At 35.2% G+C, this 17,951-nt stretch overlaps 2 protein-coding genes across 2 annotated transcripts; one reads left to right on the top strand and one right to left on the bottom strand.

The window, feature by feature from the left end:
* The first annotated feature begins 1,281 nt into the window (after window positions 1-1,281).
* Window positions 1,282-7,047, top strand: LOC132036528 (uncharacterized). Its single transcript, XM_059426881.1, has 10 exons — window positions 1,282-1,416; window positions 1,599-1,667; window positions 1,776-2,104; window positions 3,126-3,209; window positions 3,376-3,852; window positions 4,654-4,792; window positions 4,899-5,190; window positions 5,801-5,995; window positions 6,283-6,405; window positions 6,620-7,047. The coding sequence occupies exons 3-10, from the start codon at window positions 1,867-1,869 to the stop codon at window positions 6,740-6,742; spliced, it is 1,671 nt and encodes a 556-aa protein (XP_059282864.1). The 5' UTR covers window positions 1,282-1,416; window positions 1,599-1,667; window positions 1,776-1,866; the 3' UTR covers window positions 6,743-7,047.
* Window positions 7,048-9,990: 2,943 nt separating this feature from the next.
* On the bottom strand, window positions 9,991-16,556 carry LOC132037400 (cyclin-dependent kinase C-2 C-like). The gene is made up of 9 exons (XM_059427908.1): window positions 15,818-16,556; window positions 14,176-14,460; window positions 13,778-14,095; window positions 13,154-13,381; window positions 12,807-12,904; window positions 12,424-12,532; window positions 11,834-12,331; window positions 10,877-10,994; window positions 9,991-10,770 (listed from the first exon to the last, which is right to left on the bottom strand). The coding sequence occupies exons 1-9, from the start codon at window positions 16,229-16,231 to the stop codon at window positions 10,763-10,765; spliced, it is 2,076 nt and encodes a 691-aa protein (XP_059283891.1). The 5' UTR covers window positions 16,232-16,556; the 3' UTR covers window positions 9,991-10,762.
* Between the last annotated feature and the right edge of the window lie 1,395 nt (window positions 16,557-17,951).

Below are 17,951 nucleotides of genomic sequence, written 5' to 3' on the forward strand. Positions count from 1 at the left end.
TTCCTTATGCTTAAAGATGAGTCCTTTTGAATAACATGGTTGATATTTAATTCAAAGTAAAAAGGCTTTAAAAATCTTTATCATCTCTGGATAATTTTTGCATTTTCCTCCCCAGATTTCCGTTAGTTAATTCATATTTTGTTGCCATAATGTTGCTTTGATGTGCTCTGGTTATTTGGTTTAGTGTTTACCATAACTTGACACATTCGTTTGCAATTTTTTCTTTTTTTAAAAAAAAAAAAAAAAAAAACATATATTCTAACACAAATTTTGTTTTAGGTTTTTGTTAGTTTGCGTGCATTTCATCCATAATCGCTCACGAATACGTTATTAAGCAAAAAAATAACAGCTTATCTTGTCCCCTCTCTGATCATGCTTCTCCGCTTCCACATTTTCACTTCTGTCTCCATTTTTTGCCTTTTCTCATCTGCAATCACATTTTTTTTGGTTAAAGCTTTTACCTTAGTGTGTTTCAAGTGTGTTCCCTTTGTAAATTGTGTACTCACTTGATATATATCTAGTACTATTTTAATAAAATTTCACTACATGTTTAAAGTTCAAATTGAAAACGAAGAACAACCTAATATTTCTGCTTCTATCATCGACCTTGAATATAAAATTTTAAATTAAAAAATAGTGCATCCTCTCTAGTGCCTAAATTTTAGATGAGATGGTCGCACAACACAATATGATGTCACAGCCGCCAGAGCTCTTATGCTTAGTCGTCTTTCGCCAAGTGTGATCATTACACTATAAAAGATCTGCAATCCTCTAAAATCTTTTGCATAATATTTTCTACTTTCTACCAATAGTTAGCATGTATTCAACTGGTCATATTTTACTATATCATACACCCCTACCTCAAAAGGGACGGAAAACAAAGAAGAATTTGGTTGACTATCTACGGATTGCAGTGAGTGCGACTATCTTTAATTTCCTCCTCTGTTTCATATTCATAGTCATATATATGCTCATAGATTGATATTTGTGGTGGCAAGCTATGTTGCACAGACTGTCCAAAAATGTTATCGCACCCGTGTCACGTCCTCCAAAAACGCACTATTTTTGGAGGATCTGACACGCACACATCGGTATTTTTAAGAGTTTGAGCAACACTGGTTTGATCCTAGCTACATGTATCGTATGAGTTTCTCCGCTATTAAAGCTGAAAATATCTGTTTCTGCCCTATCTTTATGAGTTTCAATATGCTGTTGAAAATTTGGGAACTATTAAATCAAGACTAATTCAAGTTGATTTACTTTAATGCTACTTTGCAGGTCCTGCTGACGTGTGCAGTACACTTTTGGAGCTTTATGTAAAATTAAAGAACTATCCTTCTTTTTCTATTTTCGCTCTTCCGAAACTGGCCCTTTGTAGACTGTACAGTTAGTGCAAGATATTAGTACTCCTTTAAGGTAAGGGTTTCTATTTAGTTCAGAATGTAAACAGTTTTAACCAACTTCAAGTCACTATCACTCCATTTAATTTGTGTAATTATGTGATCATGCTTTCTTTTTTAAAGACTGTTATACGTATACCTAGGATTGATTATGAGTTCCTGTTTTCACATGTTAACTTTCTAAATTTTATTGGACAGTGAAGGATTCAAGATTTAGACCAGCAAGTCCAGTGTATCATTGTATCCACTACTCCTTTGTGATTATAGGTACACAATTTGTATAAATGCGTGTTTAAAAGACCTTTGTTACATTGATCCTTTCCTGTTGGAGCTACAACAATCAGACATTTATATTTTCTTGTGCTCAATTACCAGGTTGTCTTTATTTCTTCTGTTCCACTTGTAATTGGCATCTGGCATGGGACAGTACAAATTAGCAGCGAAATTCGTGAGCTGAGTCAGAAAAATGGGCGCTTGTGTATCAACTCCAGGCCATACAATCAAAGTAAAGAAGAGACACCGTCGTCGCCATAGAAAATTCCGTGGAAAGAATTTGATCTCTCTTGCAGAAGGAACCAGGAGAAGAAACAGTGACGTAGGACCACATATTGCTGTTAGTGAGTTTGTTAGAAGATCTGAGGTCTCCAGTTCCAAATACCATCTTACTCAGTTGCAGTGGCATCATACTCAAACAGATGCTACTGGTACGTGATTAGTTTGAACCTTGCCTGTTGTATTTGTTGAGAATATAACTAAGTAAATAAAAGTGCGCATATAAGCTCTAAGTAAATAAAAGAGCGCATATAATCTTTTAGATGAGATGGTCACACTCTTTAACATGGTATTAGAGCAGCCAGAGGTCATGGGATCGAATCTCACCGCCACCCTTTATCAAAAATGAATTCTCATGTGCTTGGCCAATGAAAAAAGAATCAGTCCCGCACATGAGGGAACATGATGAGAATATAATTAAGTAAATAAAAGTGTGTTCTCTTTAACAAATTAAGATTTTGGATGAGATGGTCACACACTTCAACATGGTATCAGAGTAGACAAAGGTCATGAGATCAAATCTCACCGCCACTCATTATCAAAAAGAACTATATAAAAGTGTGCTCTCCCTAAAAACTTAAGATTTTAGATGAAATGGCCACGCACTTTAACATTAATAATGCCCACGGTTGATGGAAATCTACCTGACTAAAAGTTATCAAGAATGTAAAGGTAAATGCGATAGACTAAACCTGAGTATACTTGAACAACAGGAACAACAATAATGATGCTTCAATTCCAGCTAGTTGCGGTCGGTTATATGAATCCTTACTATCCATTTTGATACATTTGGGCTTGACTCCTGCCTAGAGTATGTCCCGACATATTATGTGTTGTGTAGCATCATCCATGAATTGATTACTTTGTACTGGTGGTCGACCCTGCTCCTTTATGGTATACTCCACAAAAATAATATTGTCCATCTGAATCTAAAAAGAAACCTATATGAAGTATACTTGAGATTCTATTTTGTTGAAGAGAAGAATGCCAAAAGAGTATGTTCTACTGTCATCTTTTACTCTTATTTTTGCCTATTTTGTTCCCCCCGTCCCCCTCCCACCCCCCCCCCCCCAAAAAAAAAAAAAAAAAAAGAAAAAAAGAAGAAGGAATGAATGTTGAAAGAAATTTAGCTTTAAAAGTTACAAAATAATTAGAAAATTTACATGCTTGCAGTTCTTAGCCAAGAAGAAGCATGGTTTGACACATGCAGCAATGTTGACTCCGACTCAGATGATGACTTCAGTAGCGTCCATGGAGGTAATGAACATCTATTTTTCTGTTCTAAATTTTCCCATTTTTTCCAGACCAACACAATACTTTACTCCTATTAGCCTTTCTGTAGGCAATGTTAACTCTTACTTCGTAACAAATAAGCAATTGCTTTGATTTAGACATTACTTATTTATGCTCTTGACTTTTGTAGATCTATTCCCAAAAACTGGACAAGTGCTTCAATATGAAACTTCATCGTGTTTTATGGATAACAACCTTAAGTACAAGGAGTACCACGAAAGATATCTCAAGATAGATGGCAGTAGATCAGATAAGTTTTTGCTCAAAGATGGAGTTCATAGTCCAAAAGGACTTGCACTTATAGGTGGTCAGGGCTATGAAGTTCCGTCCCTCGGGAAGCACGAAGTCCTTGGCGCCCAAAGAAAGAAATATTTGGACCGCGCATATGGAAGTTTTAATGGCGTTAAAGAGGATAAACTCGGTATGCTGGAGAAAACTCAAGAGAATGTGCTCAAGACTGTCTTACCGAAGCTGGTCACTTCCTTGAGTTTCAACGAACAGATCATTAGTGCATCAAATTCAGGTCAAGTTTCTCAAGTAAAGCAATCAACTATAAGGCTTTCTCTAAAGAGAACATCTGTCGATGGCAAAGAAGATGATAAATATTGTAAGTACCTCGCCACTTTCCATTTCGATATTGCTCTTTCATCTTAAATCAAGCTACTGCGCAAAGATCATTTTATGGATTCCTTCCATGAAGTTCCCTGCATTCTCTTAATTATTTATGAATCTAACTGGTAATCTAATTCTTATTGTGATCATGTTATGATGATAACTTTGTAATTAATATTTCTGTTGTTACAGAATATGGTACCAAATCATAGGAGCGAATCTAGAATATTGCCTTTTATTTATTTTGATTTAATCCTTTTAATTGTATAAATACCTTGTATGTTCAGGAATATAGATATCAGTTCTTCCACTCGATTACATGGTATCAGAGTCATGTCCTTCCCTGTTTGGGCCCCATGTTGTATTCTCCATGCTCTAGTTGGGCATGGGCGTGAAGGAGGGTATTAGAGTGGGTTAGAGTCTGACACTGGTTGGGGAGTGGACTGGTGGTCTGCTTATATGGACTTGGGAATCCTCCCTCATGAAGTAGCTTTTGCGGTTGAATTACGCCCAAGTGTCATATCTTTACACCTGTTCTAGAATATAGAAATACAGGTGAACAAACCTATTGTTGGGAATGTATTAGAATGATATATTAACCATAGGGGTCATCATGTAGGCAATGTCGGACCTATAGTGTTAGGAGTGGTTCATTTGAACCCATCATTTTTGGCATGTGCATGTGTGTGAAGAACTCTGAAACTTAGTAAAATTATTAAGTTTTGAACCATATTTTTCAACGAGCTCAGAAGCGTTAACCAATTAAGTTAAATTCTGGATCCATCTCTGATCGTAGGTGCGTCAACAAAAAAATATCTTTACCGTCCCAGGGCCGGGCTGCAAATTCCTTGTTGTACAGAAGAAAAGCTAACTGCAGGAAGTTGGTCAAAGATTGATCCCTCAAACTTTAAGCTACGTAGTGATAGTTATTTCAGGTACACTCTTAAGCGGAATTCTTTTCCGATTAACAAGTGTGACATAGCTTGTAAATGGTTATTTAGTATCTATACATTTGCTTGATTATGTCATTTAATCTTGCAGGGACAAGAGAAAATGCCCTGCTCCAAATGTGTCTCCTTATATTCCTATTGGGGTTGATCTATTTGTGTGTTCTAAAAAGATCAATCACATTGCACAACACCTTGTGCTTCCCTCTGTAAAAGGAGATGGAAAATTTCCTCCATTACTTATTGTCAATATTCAGTTGCCCACTTATCCCGCTTCGATGTTCGTTGGTGATGCTGACGGGGAAGGCTTGAGCCTTGTATTATATTTCAAAATATCTGAAACTTTTGACAGAGACATTTCTCCCCAGTTTCAGGACAGCATCAAGGTACTTTCATGTCAATTTTATAGTTCACAAAACACGCCGTCTCCATTTTCTTTGTGATTTGTATTAACAAAATTTTGGTTTCTGAATTTCCACTTGCAAGTAGGTAGTAGTAGGTACGTCTTTTGCTTGCATGGGTTCTTTAGTTTTCTAGAAATGTGATATTTCTCTATGTTGATTTATTGGGAAGAAATGGCCAAAATGTCTGGTTAAAATGTCTAATTCTTGCTTAGACTAACAAGAATAAAAAACTAGCTTGTGTTACGTTTTATTAAATCTCTTTAAGTTGTTCGTATTACATGATATAGATCTATCCATGGCAAGAGGTGAATCGAGAATTTAAATTTAATTGCTTTAACCTTTAGGTTCTTACTACTTAACCCATTACACTTTGAACTTATGGGCTAAACATTTAACATTTGTCGGAATTTTAGTGATTGTGTTCATATACATCTATATTACGTGTCAAAAATGCTGGTTCAGTAGAACCTAGAAATTATATGCTTCATCCACCTCTGTCCACGAAAGTGGTGATAGGGGATTGGAGAACTCTCAATACGACTTGCTTCCATATTAAATTTTCATATCTATGTGCTGTTGATTTGTATGACAGAGATTAGTTGAGGATGATATGGAAAAGGTTAAAGGATTTGCAAGAGAATCATCTGTTCCTTTTAGAGAGAGGTTGAAGATTATGGTTGGAGTGGTTAATCCGGATGAGCTTGTTTCAACTGCTACTGAAAGTAAGCTTTTGAATGCATACAACGAGAAGCCTGTGCTTTCGCGCCCTCAACACAGCTTTTATCAGGTGGATACTCTATCCTTTTGATTTGAAGTTAAGGTTCTATGCACTAATGTTGTGAAAGATATTTACACAATCAGGTTACATAGAAGCTAATTACAAGGAAATCTCTATGATAAGCATTGATCGCTAACCTGATAAAAATAGTAACTGCCCTGCTATATTAGGTTAAACAAAATTGATCGTCTAAAGAGTCTACATTATCAGTGCATATAACTTATCTCAAGTTTTGCATTATTTCGATGTTATTGGAGATGAACATCAAGTCTATCTTCCTTTTCTGTTCATTGCAGGGGCCAAATTACTTCGAGGTGGATCTTGACATTCATCGCTTCAGCTACATTGCAAGAAAGGGACTTGACTCTTTTAGGGAGCGTTTAGGATTTGGGATACTGGATCTTGGAATAACAATTCAGGTTTCTCTTTATTTTACTTGCTATATTTCAGAAAGAATTGAACTTATTAGGATTGAGGAAATTGGCTTACCCTTTGGCTTGACAAATGGTATATTTATTGATTGCATCAATAGTGTATATTACTTAATATCTATCATGTTACCATTTAATAATGTATAAACATTATTTTATACAGTCGGTGCATGAAACTTAAATTCTTCGATAAATCCTGCAGGCGCAGAAGCCAGAGGAGCTACCGGAGAAAGTGCTTGGATGTATGAGATTGAACAAGATTAACTTTGTTGATAATGGCCAAATACCAACACTTATGTGTGTTGAAGATTCATTTTCAGATTGATATGATATTACAACTGACACCAGCATTTGGAGTGGAGTCTTCAAATAGTCCCCCTTGTAATTAAGCAATTCCAGTTTTCTATAAATGACATATTTTATAAGAGCCGACAAATATATGTTTTTGATAGATGACAGACTACTATCATGTTAATACAACTATTTGGTTACATCCAATTTTGCTGATGAGATAAATACATAAGGGTTATTTTTGAGAGCCTGTCATTTTGTATTTTTCATTTTTGTTAACATGTGTGAACAGAGGCAGATCTAGGATTTAAAGGTGGCGGGTGCCATAATTTTCTTCAATGTTCATCTTGTTAGAAACGTGTATTTGGGTCGGGTCCATCTCTTTTTAGTTTATTCGGGTCAACTTAATAGGCTATTTTTATTTGCAAATATGAAAATTACATCTCAAAAATCAAGAAACGAATATAATTAGCATCTTAAACAAGGAATCACACTCATTAACACCCATTAACAACAAAAGTAAAATCACATTTTCACCAAGGGACTTGCATCTCTTATGTATATTATAAAATGAATTTGCATAAGTAAAATAACATCTTCAATAAGGGAATTACACCAATCAAAATAAGAAAAAAATAATAGAAAAACTCTTCAATAGGTAAATACATCCCATAAGTAAATGTAGAATTAGATAAACTACGAATTCTCAAAAATAAATCATAAATTTGATGTTTTTTCTAAGCAGTGCTTACAAAATTTCCATCACAATTTAAGTACTAAAGTGATTTAAATTGAATTTAACGATTATAGAATAGCATAAATTTTTAGAAGACACTGCCTCCGTCCATTTTTATTTGTCCATTATATTAAAAATATATGTCCACTTTTACTTGTAAGTTATATAGTTTGAAAAACCAAGACATAATTTATCATTTCATACCTATTTTAGCTTATTATTAAGTATTCCAATTCATTTCTCAGTTTATTTATTGTTTATTAAGAGTGTCCCAAGTCAAATATAGACAAGTAAACATGGACGGAGGGAGTAATAAACAAAAGAAACTATAAAAAGAAATTGAATTTTGATCTCAATCTAAAATTCCCATTGAGATCCAGTTTTTCGATTTAAATATTCACAGATTTGAGATTAAGAGAAATGCTTAATTTAAGAGATTTTGAAGTTTCTATTTGTGTGTTCTCGCTAGAGATCACAGATAAAATAATAGAAAAAAGGAAAGGCAATATAAATAATAAAAAGATAAATAGAAAATTGGGAAGGCCGAAAAGGGAATTTGGTACAAAGGAAGTAAAATGAGCAAAGAAAAATGGGAGCCGGAAAATGTTCAAGATAGTTTTAAACTTGTGTCTACCAGCCGTGGCACCTTTGTCTAATTTACTATTGGGGGTGGCGGGATCAAATATTTAACCTAATTTAAGCAAATTACAACATAAGTATATAAAAAATTTATTAATGGAGAGGGTGCCATGCCACCCCCACCCTAATGGGTGGATCTGCCCCTGTGTGTGAATAGTATTCTTGGAAAAATACAAGGTGCATGACACTGCTTGAAATTAATGAAAAGGAAAACTTAATTTGGAACAAAAAGAAGCTTCAAAAGGTGTCGGCTACCTTCTTACTGACAGTACAACTAGGTGTCGGCACTCAATTAGTAGCACTAGCACGTCACTAGGCTCACTTCAGTTGCAAAGACTTTCTCCTTTGTCGCATGTAAGGAAGTAAAGCCTGAACACCTCCACAATTTTGGACCCAAATGCACATATATTAGCAGATTGTGATAATAAACCGACACCATTTGCACAAAATCCATCGTACGCCAGTGCGTACATGTGGAGTGCTAGTGGTTACTCATAGGAGGAAGCCATACCTAATACATTGAAACACTGATGGTAAATGCAATAGGTATCAAAGAACAAAACAACTATTTTTGACAAAAAAGATTAGGTTAATCCATGAGAGCAAGAAGAATTTGAGTATTACGTCATGAGGGCGAGTAGAGCAAAGTGAATTACTATTGCAATAGTTGTAGTCATCCTCGTAGCTATTATCAACAAGAATTGCTTCAAAAGATAACCAATAATCATTATCCAAGCATCATACAAACATGAGATTACTTATAGCTTATACTAAATGACTTTATAAATAATAAGTGAAACATGAAGAACAACCAAACGTTTCTTCACAATGTATAATTTATAAATAAATAAAAAGCTAGTCTGGTGCTTGAAGCGTCTCGCATTCACGCAAGGGAAGCAAAGGGACCCACCTCAAGGGGTTATGTAAAAAAGAAAAAGAAAAAAAAGGGCAAGAAATCAAATTTTAATCTTCAAAGTGATGATCTGAACTAGGGGTGTCAAATTTGGCTCAAAAGATGATTGCTCGCCCAACCCGCTCAAAATTTTATGGGTTGGGCTCAAGATAATTTCACATTGGGTGATTTTAAGCCCAACTCAACCTCTTGCATTTTAAAGTGATCTACAACTTAGCGTCTTATCTTGTAGTTTTTAAGATTTACTTAAATTTGAGTTTATTGCTTGAGTTTACTCTATATTTTTTTTTTTTTATGTATACACTTTTCTTGTAGCATGTATCTTATAAGTTTGTAGTGTATTTGATATGAAGGGAAATATTTTTCACAAAAAATGTTTTGCTCGAAAATATTTACCACAGAAAATGTTTTGCTCAAAAATATTTTCAAAAAATCCGTGAAAATATTTTTCTAGAAAATAGACCCTTCAAAAAAAATGGGTCGAAGTTGGTAGTCGTATGACCCAACCCATTTCAATACAATCCATTTCCCGTAAAATAGCTTTGAGTTAATATTAGCCCAACCCATTTATCACCTCAGCCCATTTTGATTGGGCCAATTTCAGCCAACCCGCCCATTCTAATCGAACTCATAACTTAGCAAACCCAAGCTTGTCGAACCTGTTAAGTTTTCATTGCTTCCACTACAGCCTTAAAGCATCTCTGACGTGTTTTCACTGCACTTTTGAATGTGGGAGACACATCATCTAAAGTTCTACTCTCTTGGTTGTGCATAAGGATTTAATTAATATCCATTAACAGTGTACTATAATTTTTGCACTGTCGGTGTAATTTAACTTGCTATAGGAAGCAACTTATCTTCATTAAGTTACTACTTACTTGTTATGATTAGTTACTTGCAATTACCATTTAAATTACCTAATTGTTTAAATAACTTTTACACCATAAGTGTACAGAACTTAAACTTGTTAAACAATAAATTGCATGTAACGCTTAAACATGTGATGTACTTGTCAGCACGTAAATGAATATAACAACTTCAAGTGAAACTACTCAACATCTGTGGCATACAGGTGCAAGTGATGGCAAATTCTTTTACCAAGTTGTAACCTTTGTAGATCAAAGTAGCCCATTTGGTTTGTGACGGCAGATGTTATATCTCTGTCCTATCCTCTTTCAACAGTCTTCAATTGAAGCCGAATACATGTATAGACATAAATGATCAAAGACACGAAGGATGGTCAAATTTGTAGTATAAACATGTCAACTAAAGGTATATATGTGTGTATACATATTTTCCATTTACAATTGAGGGAAGCCTAGACACTAATCAATAAATTGAAGAAAAAAAAAGTCATGTTTCTAATGGTACTGGGGATACATGTTGCAATTCTGCAGCATGTTATAAAATTCCAATTCTGCAGCATGTTATCAAATTCCGATTCCGCCAACCACTTTTGGAATTTCAGCATCAAATATTCTGGCGATTTCATCATATTTCGGTAAAAAAAACTATGTCGTGCAGCAGTAAGTATCTTCATCTGCACGATTTTTTCACTAATTCCCAAATGATTTGCAAGGATCAGAGTTCACAGAGTCCAAGACCTTCATAAGTGGAGTGGCCAGGGCAAAAATGAATTGAAAATGACACATTGCTTAACCGACTTTGATTTTTTCTCGACCAACAAAAATCCTCAAGAAGATATCGTTTTTCGAGAGTCACTTCACTGGCTGAGGGATGCAGGATGCACTTCCAGCTCATTTTCATTATAAATCTAAAGAAACAAACCAAATTTGGTTGAGGCTTCTATAAAAAAGCAATGGTTGTTTATGGATTTCTGCAGTGACAAATAGAAATCACCACATATTGAATGTCTTTACCTTTATAAAACCGAGATCTGCGACCATCTTGGTACGTTTGGTTATCCTGCTTTGCATCACTCCTCTGATGTATCAATGGTCCTGAGAACGCAACCCTTCTTTGTCGGCCATTGCAGTCCTGTTCATTTAGAAAGATACTTAGATATTCTGTCATATCACTCGTTGGGCCTTTGCAATTACTAAGTTGTACATGTGACATGGCTTCAGATAAGAAATAAAACTTTAGATTGTATGACATGATATTTAAGTTATTTCAGTTATAGTTGGACTGATGGTATCAAAAGATAACCGTAGTAATTCTAGAGCTAGATTTTGGTTTTTAGTTAGGCTAAAGGTCTATTTTTATTGTAGTGTCCTTCGATTTCTGTTATTATTTACCGTCTCTTGTTCTTCGCTTAGCATATTATTTTCTTGTAGTTACCGTTTCCTTTTTCCTATTTGACCTGCTTTGTTATTGCTTTATTCTGAGCCGAGGTTCTATCGCAAACAACCTCTCCACCTCCCAAGGTAGGGTAAGGTCTGTGTACACTCTACCGTTCCCAGACCCCACTTATGGGATTACACTGAGTATGTTGTTGGTATCAGAGCAATAGAGATCCTGAGTTCGAGTCTTACTGCCACCTATTATTAAAAATATTCCATGATCTCGGCCAATGAAAAGAATCAAGCCCGCACGTGACAGGACGTGTTGAAGACATAATTAAATAAACACAAATTTACTCTCTGATAGTTTAAGCTGTTAGATGAGATGGTTAAACGTTCAGACGATGCGAATATTTCAATTACGCATAGAATAGCTTATGAGGTAAAATTTTTATAAAATCCCGGCCATTTCTCCAAAAACCAAAAAAGAATTAATTAAACAAAACGCTCCTATGGTAGCATTACAGCAGAAAACAAAAGTTACAGTTTTACACCATCAATTTCAAATGGGTTTAGTGGATCAAGGTTACTAACCTCTGACAACTCCTGAGATTGGTGTATATCAGGTGAGCCAAAAGAATCTCGTTGCTCATGATGATGAGTGTGTTGCCTGCCAATACAATGCTTTGCATCATTGTTGCGGCCTCTGGCTTCAGTGTTGATCCTGCTCGAAAAGTCATTATTATCTGACATGTTTAAATCCAAGTTATCGGTAGCTTGCAGCATACTGGAAGGGGCAAATGCAATCGACTTTTGACTTCTTGAGTTAGCCTGCCGATGGGGTGGTCTCGTTCCTGCAGAATCTTGCCTTCTCTTTTTGGCCCATGCATTGCCACTTGAAGCTGTCATTTGCGCAGGGACAGATCGGATGCTTTCCCCTTGAGATTCGTCGGTCGTCTGAGAAGCCTCCGACACTGTATCATAATTAGATGATTTCATCGATATGCGTGCCACGGTAGCTCCTTTTCCTTTAGATATATGGCCACTACCAACATTGTTTCTACGACCATTATGAGTATTGGCTTCAGCTTCCTTCATTAAACAAAATTGAAGATTGTCAATATACCATCAATAAGTAATGTAAGTATGTGTATCTGTATCTGAATGAGAGACTGAACAAAGACCTCTGTTGAGACCACTATTCCGAAGTTGCTCGATTCTTGATGAGGTTTTTGCACCTTTCTTGAATTTCTTGAAGCTCCAGATGCTCTCACTGTGGAACTGGCCCTCTTTCTGACAATGTAAGTTAGGGGAAGATAAGTGCAAAATCATAGTAGTATAGTTGCTTAAAACTAAGCAGTTGGAGATGGATGAAATGTATAGCATGAACTAGATATGTTTGAGCTATAATGTTGAACTAGTATTCAGACTAGTGAAGGAACAGCGACAAATCATCTTTCTTTTTGTGCCTACAGATATAGATTATGTTTGCCGGCTTTTACTTTTTTTAACCACCATTACATGCAGAACATCCTTTCTATGGAGTGCAAAGAAGAAAGGAATTCACCTCCGTGCTTCTTCTCGGAACTTTGCATCAATTTCCTTGTTTGGTGGGTACTTAGGCAAGCTTGACGGGTCACAAGCGTAAGGCTTTGTATTGAAATACTGAAAAAACGTACATGACAAATGTTGAACCAGAATATTAGCATGTTGAAAGAATTTGTCTTAAATGTTGTCCAACTTGAGAGTTGAATTTTAAAACAGAGAACAAAGAACCGAGAGATAGCTTAAGGATCAGTCATCAGTAGAACCAAGGAAATAAAACAAACAGAAAAGAATAAAGAAGATAATAGTAAAAATGGAAATTTGAAATGAAAAAAAGATACATGCACTGTTTTCAGCACATAGCCTTACCTCAGAATCAAGAGCAGATGAAGCAGTTCCACGTTTATGAGGATCAATTGAAAGAAGTGTTTCTATAAGGTTGACAGCAGTTTTTGGTAATTCTTTACATCTATCTCGAAGTGCACTCTCATAAGGATGTTGGGGTTTAAAAATAGTTGCTAGTGGAAGTTTAGACTTTTTCCAGAAATCATCAGATGGTGAACCACAGAGTTTGAAGATTTTATGCAATTGTTCAACCTGCAGAGTAGAAAAGACATAATTTTTCACAATTGACTAAAATCAGTATCATCTAATCAAAGCCGTTATATTCAAGACTTTATTCATAAATCTTCTAGTAGTGTAGATTTATGAGATAGCTACAGTCCAATGCCTTTTTGGTGATGTAATTTACAAAATAACCAGTAAACATATAGGTTTTGTATGTTGAGTATGAATATACATAAAATATACATATAATATACATAATCAGTGTATAGGTTTCGTATATGTCGGCTCGCTCCCGTAATTAATTTTGGCCGACAGGCTGAAAATGAAAAAAGCCCTAGATTTATCTTGTCCCATATGTGCAAGTTATTATGAGAATTACATACGAACTGTTATCAAATCCAAAACGAACTTCTAAAAACCACTGACCTCAGTCCTCCCTTTCAGGAGAGGTTTCCCAAAAAAGAGTTCTGCAAAAACACAACCAGCACTCCACAAATCCACCGTTAGCCCATAGCTTGTTGATCCCAAGAGAAGTTCAGGAGGTCGATACCATAAAGTCACAACACGGCTTGTTAGTGGTTGCTTGTGCCTAGCACTCAGGAAATTTGCAAGACCAAAATCTGCTATCTTTAGAACTCCTTCATTGTTTACCAAAACATTGGATGCTTTAATATCCCGGTGCATTATACCTCGGGAATGACAATGCTCTAGTCCACTCAGCAGCTGCCGCATATAGCATTTAATCTACTTCCATAAGAGAAAAAAATATGAGATGTTCTTTTCCTTTTTGTAGTAAAAAGATTCAAACAGTGATCTTAACAAACCTGTGAATCAGTGAACTTGATGTCAGGACATGACAAGAGTCCAGAGAGGTCATGTTCCATGTATTCAAAAACTAGGTATATGCAACACGATAACCGAGAAGTGACTATTCCGATTAGCTTCATGATATTTGGATGGTCAAGTTTGCGGAGAATCGTTACTTCTCGAGCCATAAATCTGACGCTGTCTGGCTGGAAATTGTCAAATTTCACCTTCTTCAGGGCAACCATTTTACCAGTTTCAACATCACGTGCACGATAAACACTGCTGTATGTCCCTTGTCCAATCTACAGACAAAAGTATTTGTAAGAAGAAAAGTCTTTTGCATTCATAAGATGGTGATATTCAACTGAAATAACCTTTCCTAATGCCAGTGTTCCGTTGCATATTTATCTGTCAAAATTTTCAAGATAGACCATAATCACCTAAATCTTGTTCCGATCTGACAATTTATTGAGCTCTTATCTCGCACTGTGTTTTGTTTTAGATACAATAACTCTTGTTCTAAGTTTTATTGTCTTTTAGGAGGAATAAGTAAAAGTTAACCCATTAAATTAGTGAGGGGCAAACATTAACATCTCTATGGCAAACATTAACATCTCTAGGTTGGATATATGAACATATCAATATAAATGGAACGATGAAAAATCATCCAAAATTATTGTCACTGCATCCAACGCTAAGTATCCTTCGGGAGCTGGTATTTGCAAATTGACTTAAATTTCAAAGGCTCATGGTGCTTCTTCTTTCAAAACGAGATGGCCAATAGAGCCTTGAGAATTCAGGACATTCACAAAATAATAAAAGAAGCAGCCATAAGAATATGGAGCATAAATCAGTAAGACCAACCAAAAACATGTTAGCCTGAGATTATAATAATTATAAAGTCCATCCTATATAGCTCATCGTGTCAGTATGTAATAACATTAAATATGTAATCGCCAAAACATGGTATACATTTTGATGATCTAAAATCTTGTACCTTAGATAATGCAAGATTCATGGTTTTCTCTGTCACAAGAAATTATGTTTTCATTACAATAACAAATATCAACAACTATTTGAAACATCATATCTTCCATTTGAAACATTTCATTCCAATTGCGTTTCTAATCGAACCAATAAAATATTATTCCATCTAATTGAGGCCGAAAAGGCAGATGGAGTATATAATCAATGGGTTCAACTAACTCAGTATTTTTTGATTACGGAGCATAGATATATAATTACTAAATTTTTGAACAAATATAAATTCCGAGCCCATTATTTCAAAGTACAATGGGTTCAGCAGTAAGAACCTAAAGTTTGAGCATATCAAATTTAGGGCCCATTTGGCAATGGATTATTTTCAAAATTTTCGGAATTGTATTCTAGAATCATGTATGGACATAGAGTTCTTACAACTTTCTGGCATTTGAAAGACTCTAAATACCTGTTTTCACATTTTTCACTCTAAATAAATCACAAAAATTCAACATTTTCCAAATTGTATTCACGTCCAAACACAACTTCAATTTCTAGATACCATTTATCAACTTTTTCCAAATACTACATTTTTTTTTTTTTTCAAATTTCACATTTTTTTAACGTCCGATTGCCAACTTAAATTCTGGATTCGTCTCTGATTGAGGGGACAAAGATTACCTTTTCTAATCTCTCGAACGCGTCTGATCTAAGGGGCATCCATCCCTCAATAGCTTCAGACGCGACCGCGGTTAGCCAAACAGGCCAACCTGCAGCCAAATGTTCTCCTTCTGTTAGCCTTCCAAATTTGATACTAAAATTAGCCTTCTTCTCAGAACTCCCTTTCTTTGAACCCCTCGAATTCGAGTTGCTTCGTCGAATTAAAGATTCCGCATTCTTCTCCTTCTCAGGCTCCTCTTTAATCTTCTCCAAAGGCGCAAATGATCCATTCTTGATATTGTGGTGCACATTGGGATGGTCCGTACTTTCGCCATTAATAACAGCATTTATTGTTGTTGTTGTTACAACAGAGGAATTGTTTCGTCGTGGTGGCGGGGAATGGGCCCGGGCCTGCTTGGAGCTGACACAACCCATGTCCCCCCAAAACCCATCAATGGAATAAAAACTCTGATGGGAAGAGAGAAAAATGAGGATCAAAATTGAAGTCCCTACATTAGCTCATTATTGAATCTTGGTTGTAAAAACGTTGTTCCAAAAAAATGAAAGAAAAAAATTTGTTAGCTCAAAAATTGAGCTATTTTTATGCAACATGTTTAGGAGGGTCAAACTCTTTTCTTTGAGATTAATAAGGGTTCGTGTCGAGCAGTCCGAAAGCAGAGGAACAAGAAAGAAGAGGGTATTTTCAGTTGTATTTGTGGGTCCAAAATTTGTCATATTTTATTGTTTATAGAGCATAGTTTATGGCCTGAAATTTTGATTTATTATATTGAGAGGGAAAGTCATTGCCGCCATAGGTGACTTGTAACCGTTAAAGTTTGCTATTCCTTGTCATACTTTTTCTTTTCCTGTCTTTATTTTAAACTTTTTTTGATCAAAATGAAAAGGAAAAAAAAAATTATTTAACCAGTAAGCAAATATGTACAACTAGCTTTTGGACTCAGCAAGATTCTCAAAAATAACCAACAGAAAACTCTGTGTGTGTTTGGTAAGAATAAAAATATTTTTTAATTTTCTCATGCTTGATTGGTCAAAATATTTTGGAAGATATTTTCTTTAGAAAAACAAGTTTCTTAAAATTGAGGAAAATGACTTCCTAGTGAAAGTAAGAAAAACAAGTTCATAAGTGATATTCCAAATTCATTATCTCCTCTCTACTCACCCGATGCCCCCAACCTCGTCCCTTAACCATCCCACCCTATATCACATATAAATGTTTTTAGAATTTTTTTTTTTGTTTATTTCCCAAACACTAACAAATGTGTAAGATTTCTCTCTCACATGTTTTCCAAACAAAATGTTTTCCAAGAAAATGTTTTCCTTCGTACCAAACAGCCCCCTATTACCAACTCTTCACAACGTGACACTACACTTTGTTTGGATGGCTATGTATTGTTTTATATTATATTGTACGACATTGCTTTGGATAGATTGTATCGTTTTCCGTCGTTACATAATGCCACACTTCAGCAATTTTGAAGGATAAACCTACAAGAAAGTTAGGATACAGAATAGAGCTACAATAAAAAGGTCGGAGGATAAAATTGGATATTATTTTTTTGAAAAAGATAATATATGAATACTATTAGACAATAAGTTAAGACAAAATGAGAAAAAAAAAATAGATAATATATGAATACTATGGCACCAGTTAAGGGTGATTGCTTAACATGAATTTTGGCTAATAAGATTCTAACGTCAAAATGTTTGAGGATTTTTTTTTTTTTTATGAGCATCTTGTCTTAGGATTATTAATGTGCATTTTGATTTGCGTTATAAAGAGAAATTCTTCATCTGCACTTTGATTTTGAGTTGTCCAAGAACATGGCATTTGAAATATTTAAAATGTAGGGGGTTCTTGACTTATGATAAAGTCAATATTAGACTTAGTGTCTAATTTAATATGGAAGAACAAAAGATATGAAAACTAGTGAAATTCTTGTATTATGTCAAACCCACAAAATCCTTAATGGATACTTGATATGGTGGTCATTGACATTAACTAGTATACTAAACAGAGGCGGATCCGGGATTTGAAGTTTCCAGGTGCCATGCGTCATTCAATCAATTTGGGCTTCGGGTCGGATTATTCGTCTTTTCGGGCTTTGATTCGGGTTATTCATCTTTTCCGATGAAA

Source organism: Lycium ferocissimum, chromosome 11 (assembly GCF_029784015.1).
Source record: "Lycium ferocissimum isolate CSIRO_LF1 chromosome 11, AGI_CSIRO_Lferr_CH_V1, whole genome shotgun sequence".
NCBI lineage: Eukaryota > Viridiplantae > Streptophyta > Magnoliopsida > Solanales > Solanaceae > Lycium > Lycium ferocissimum.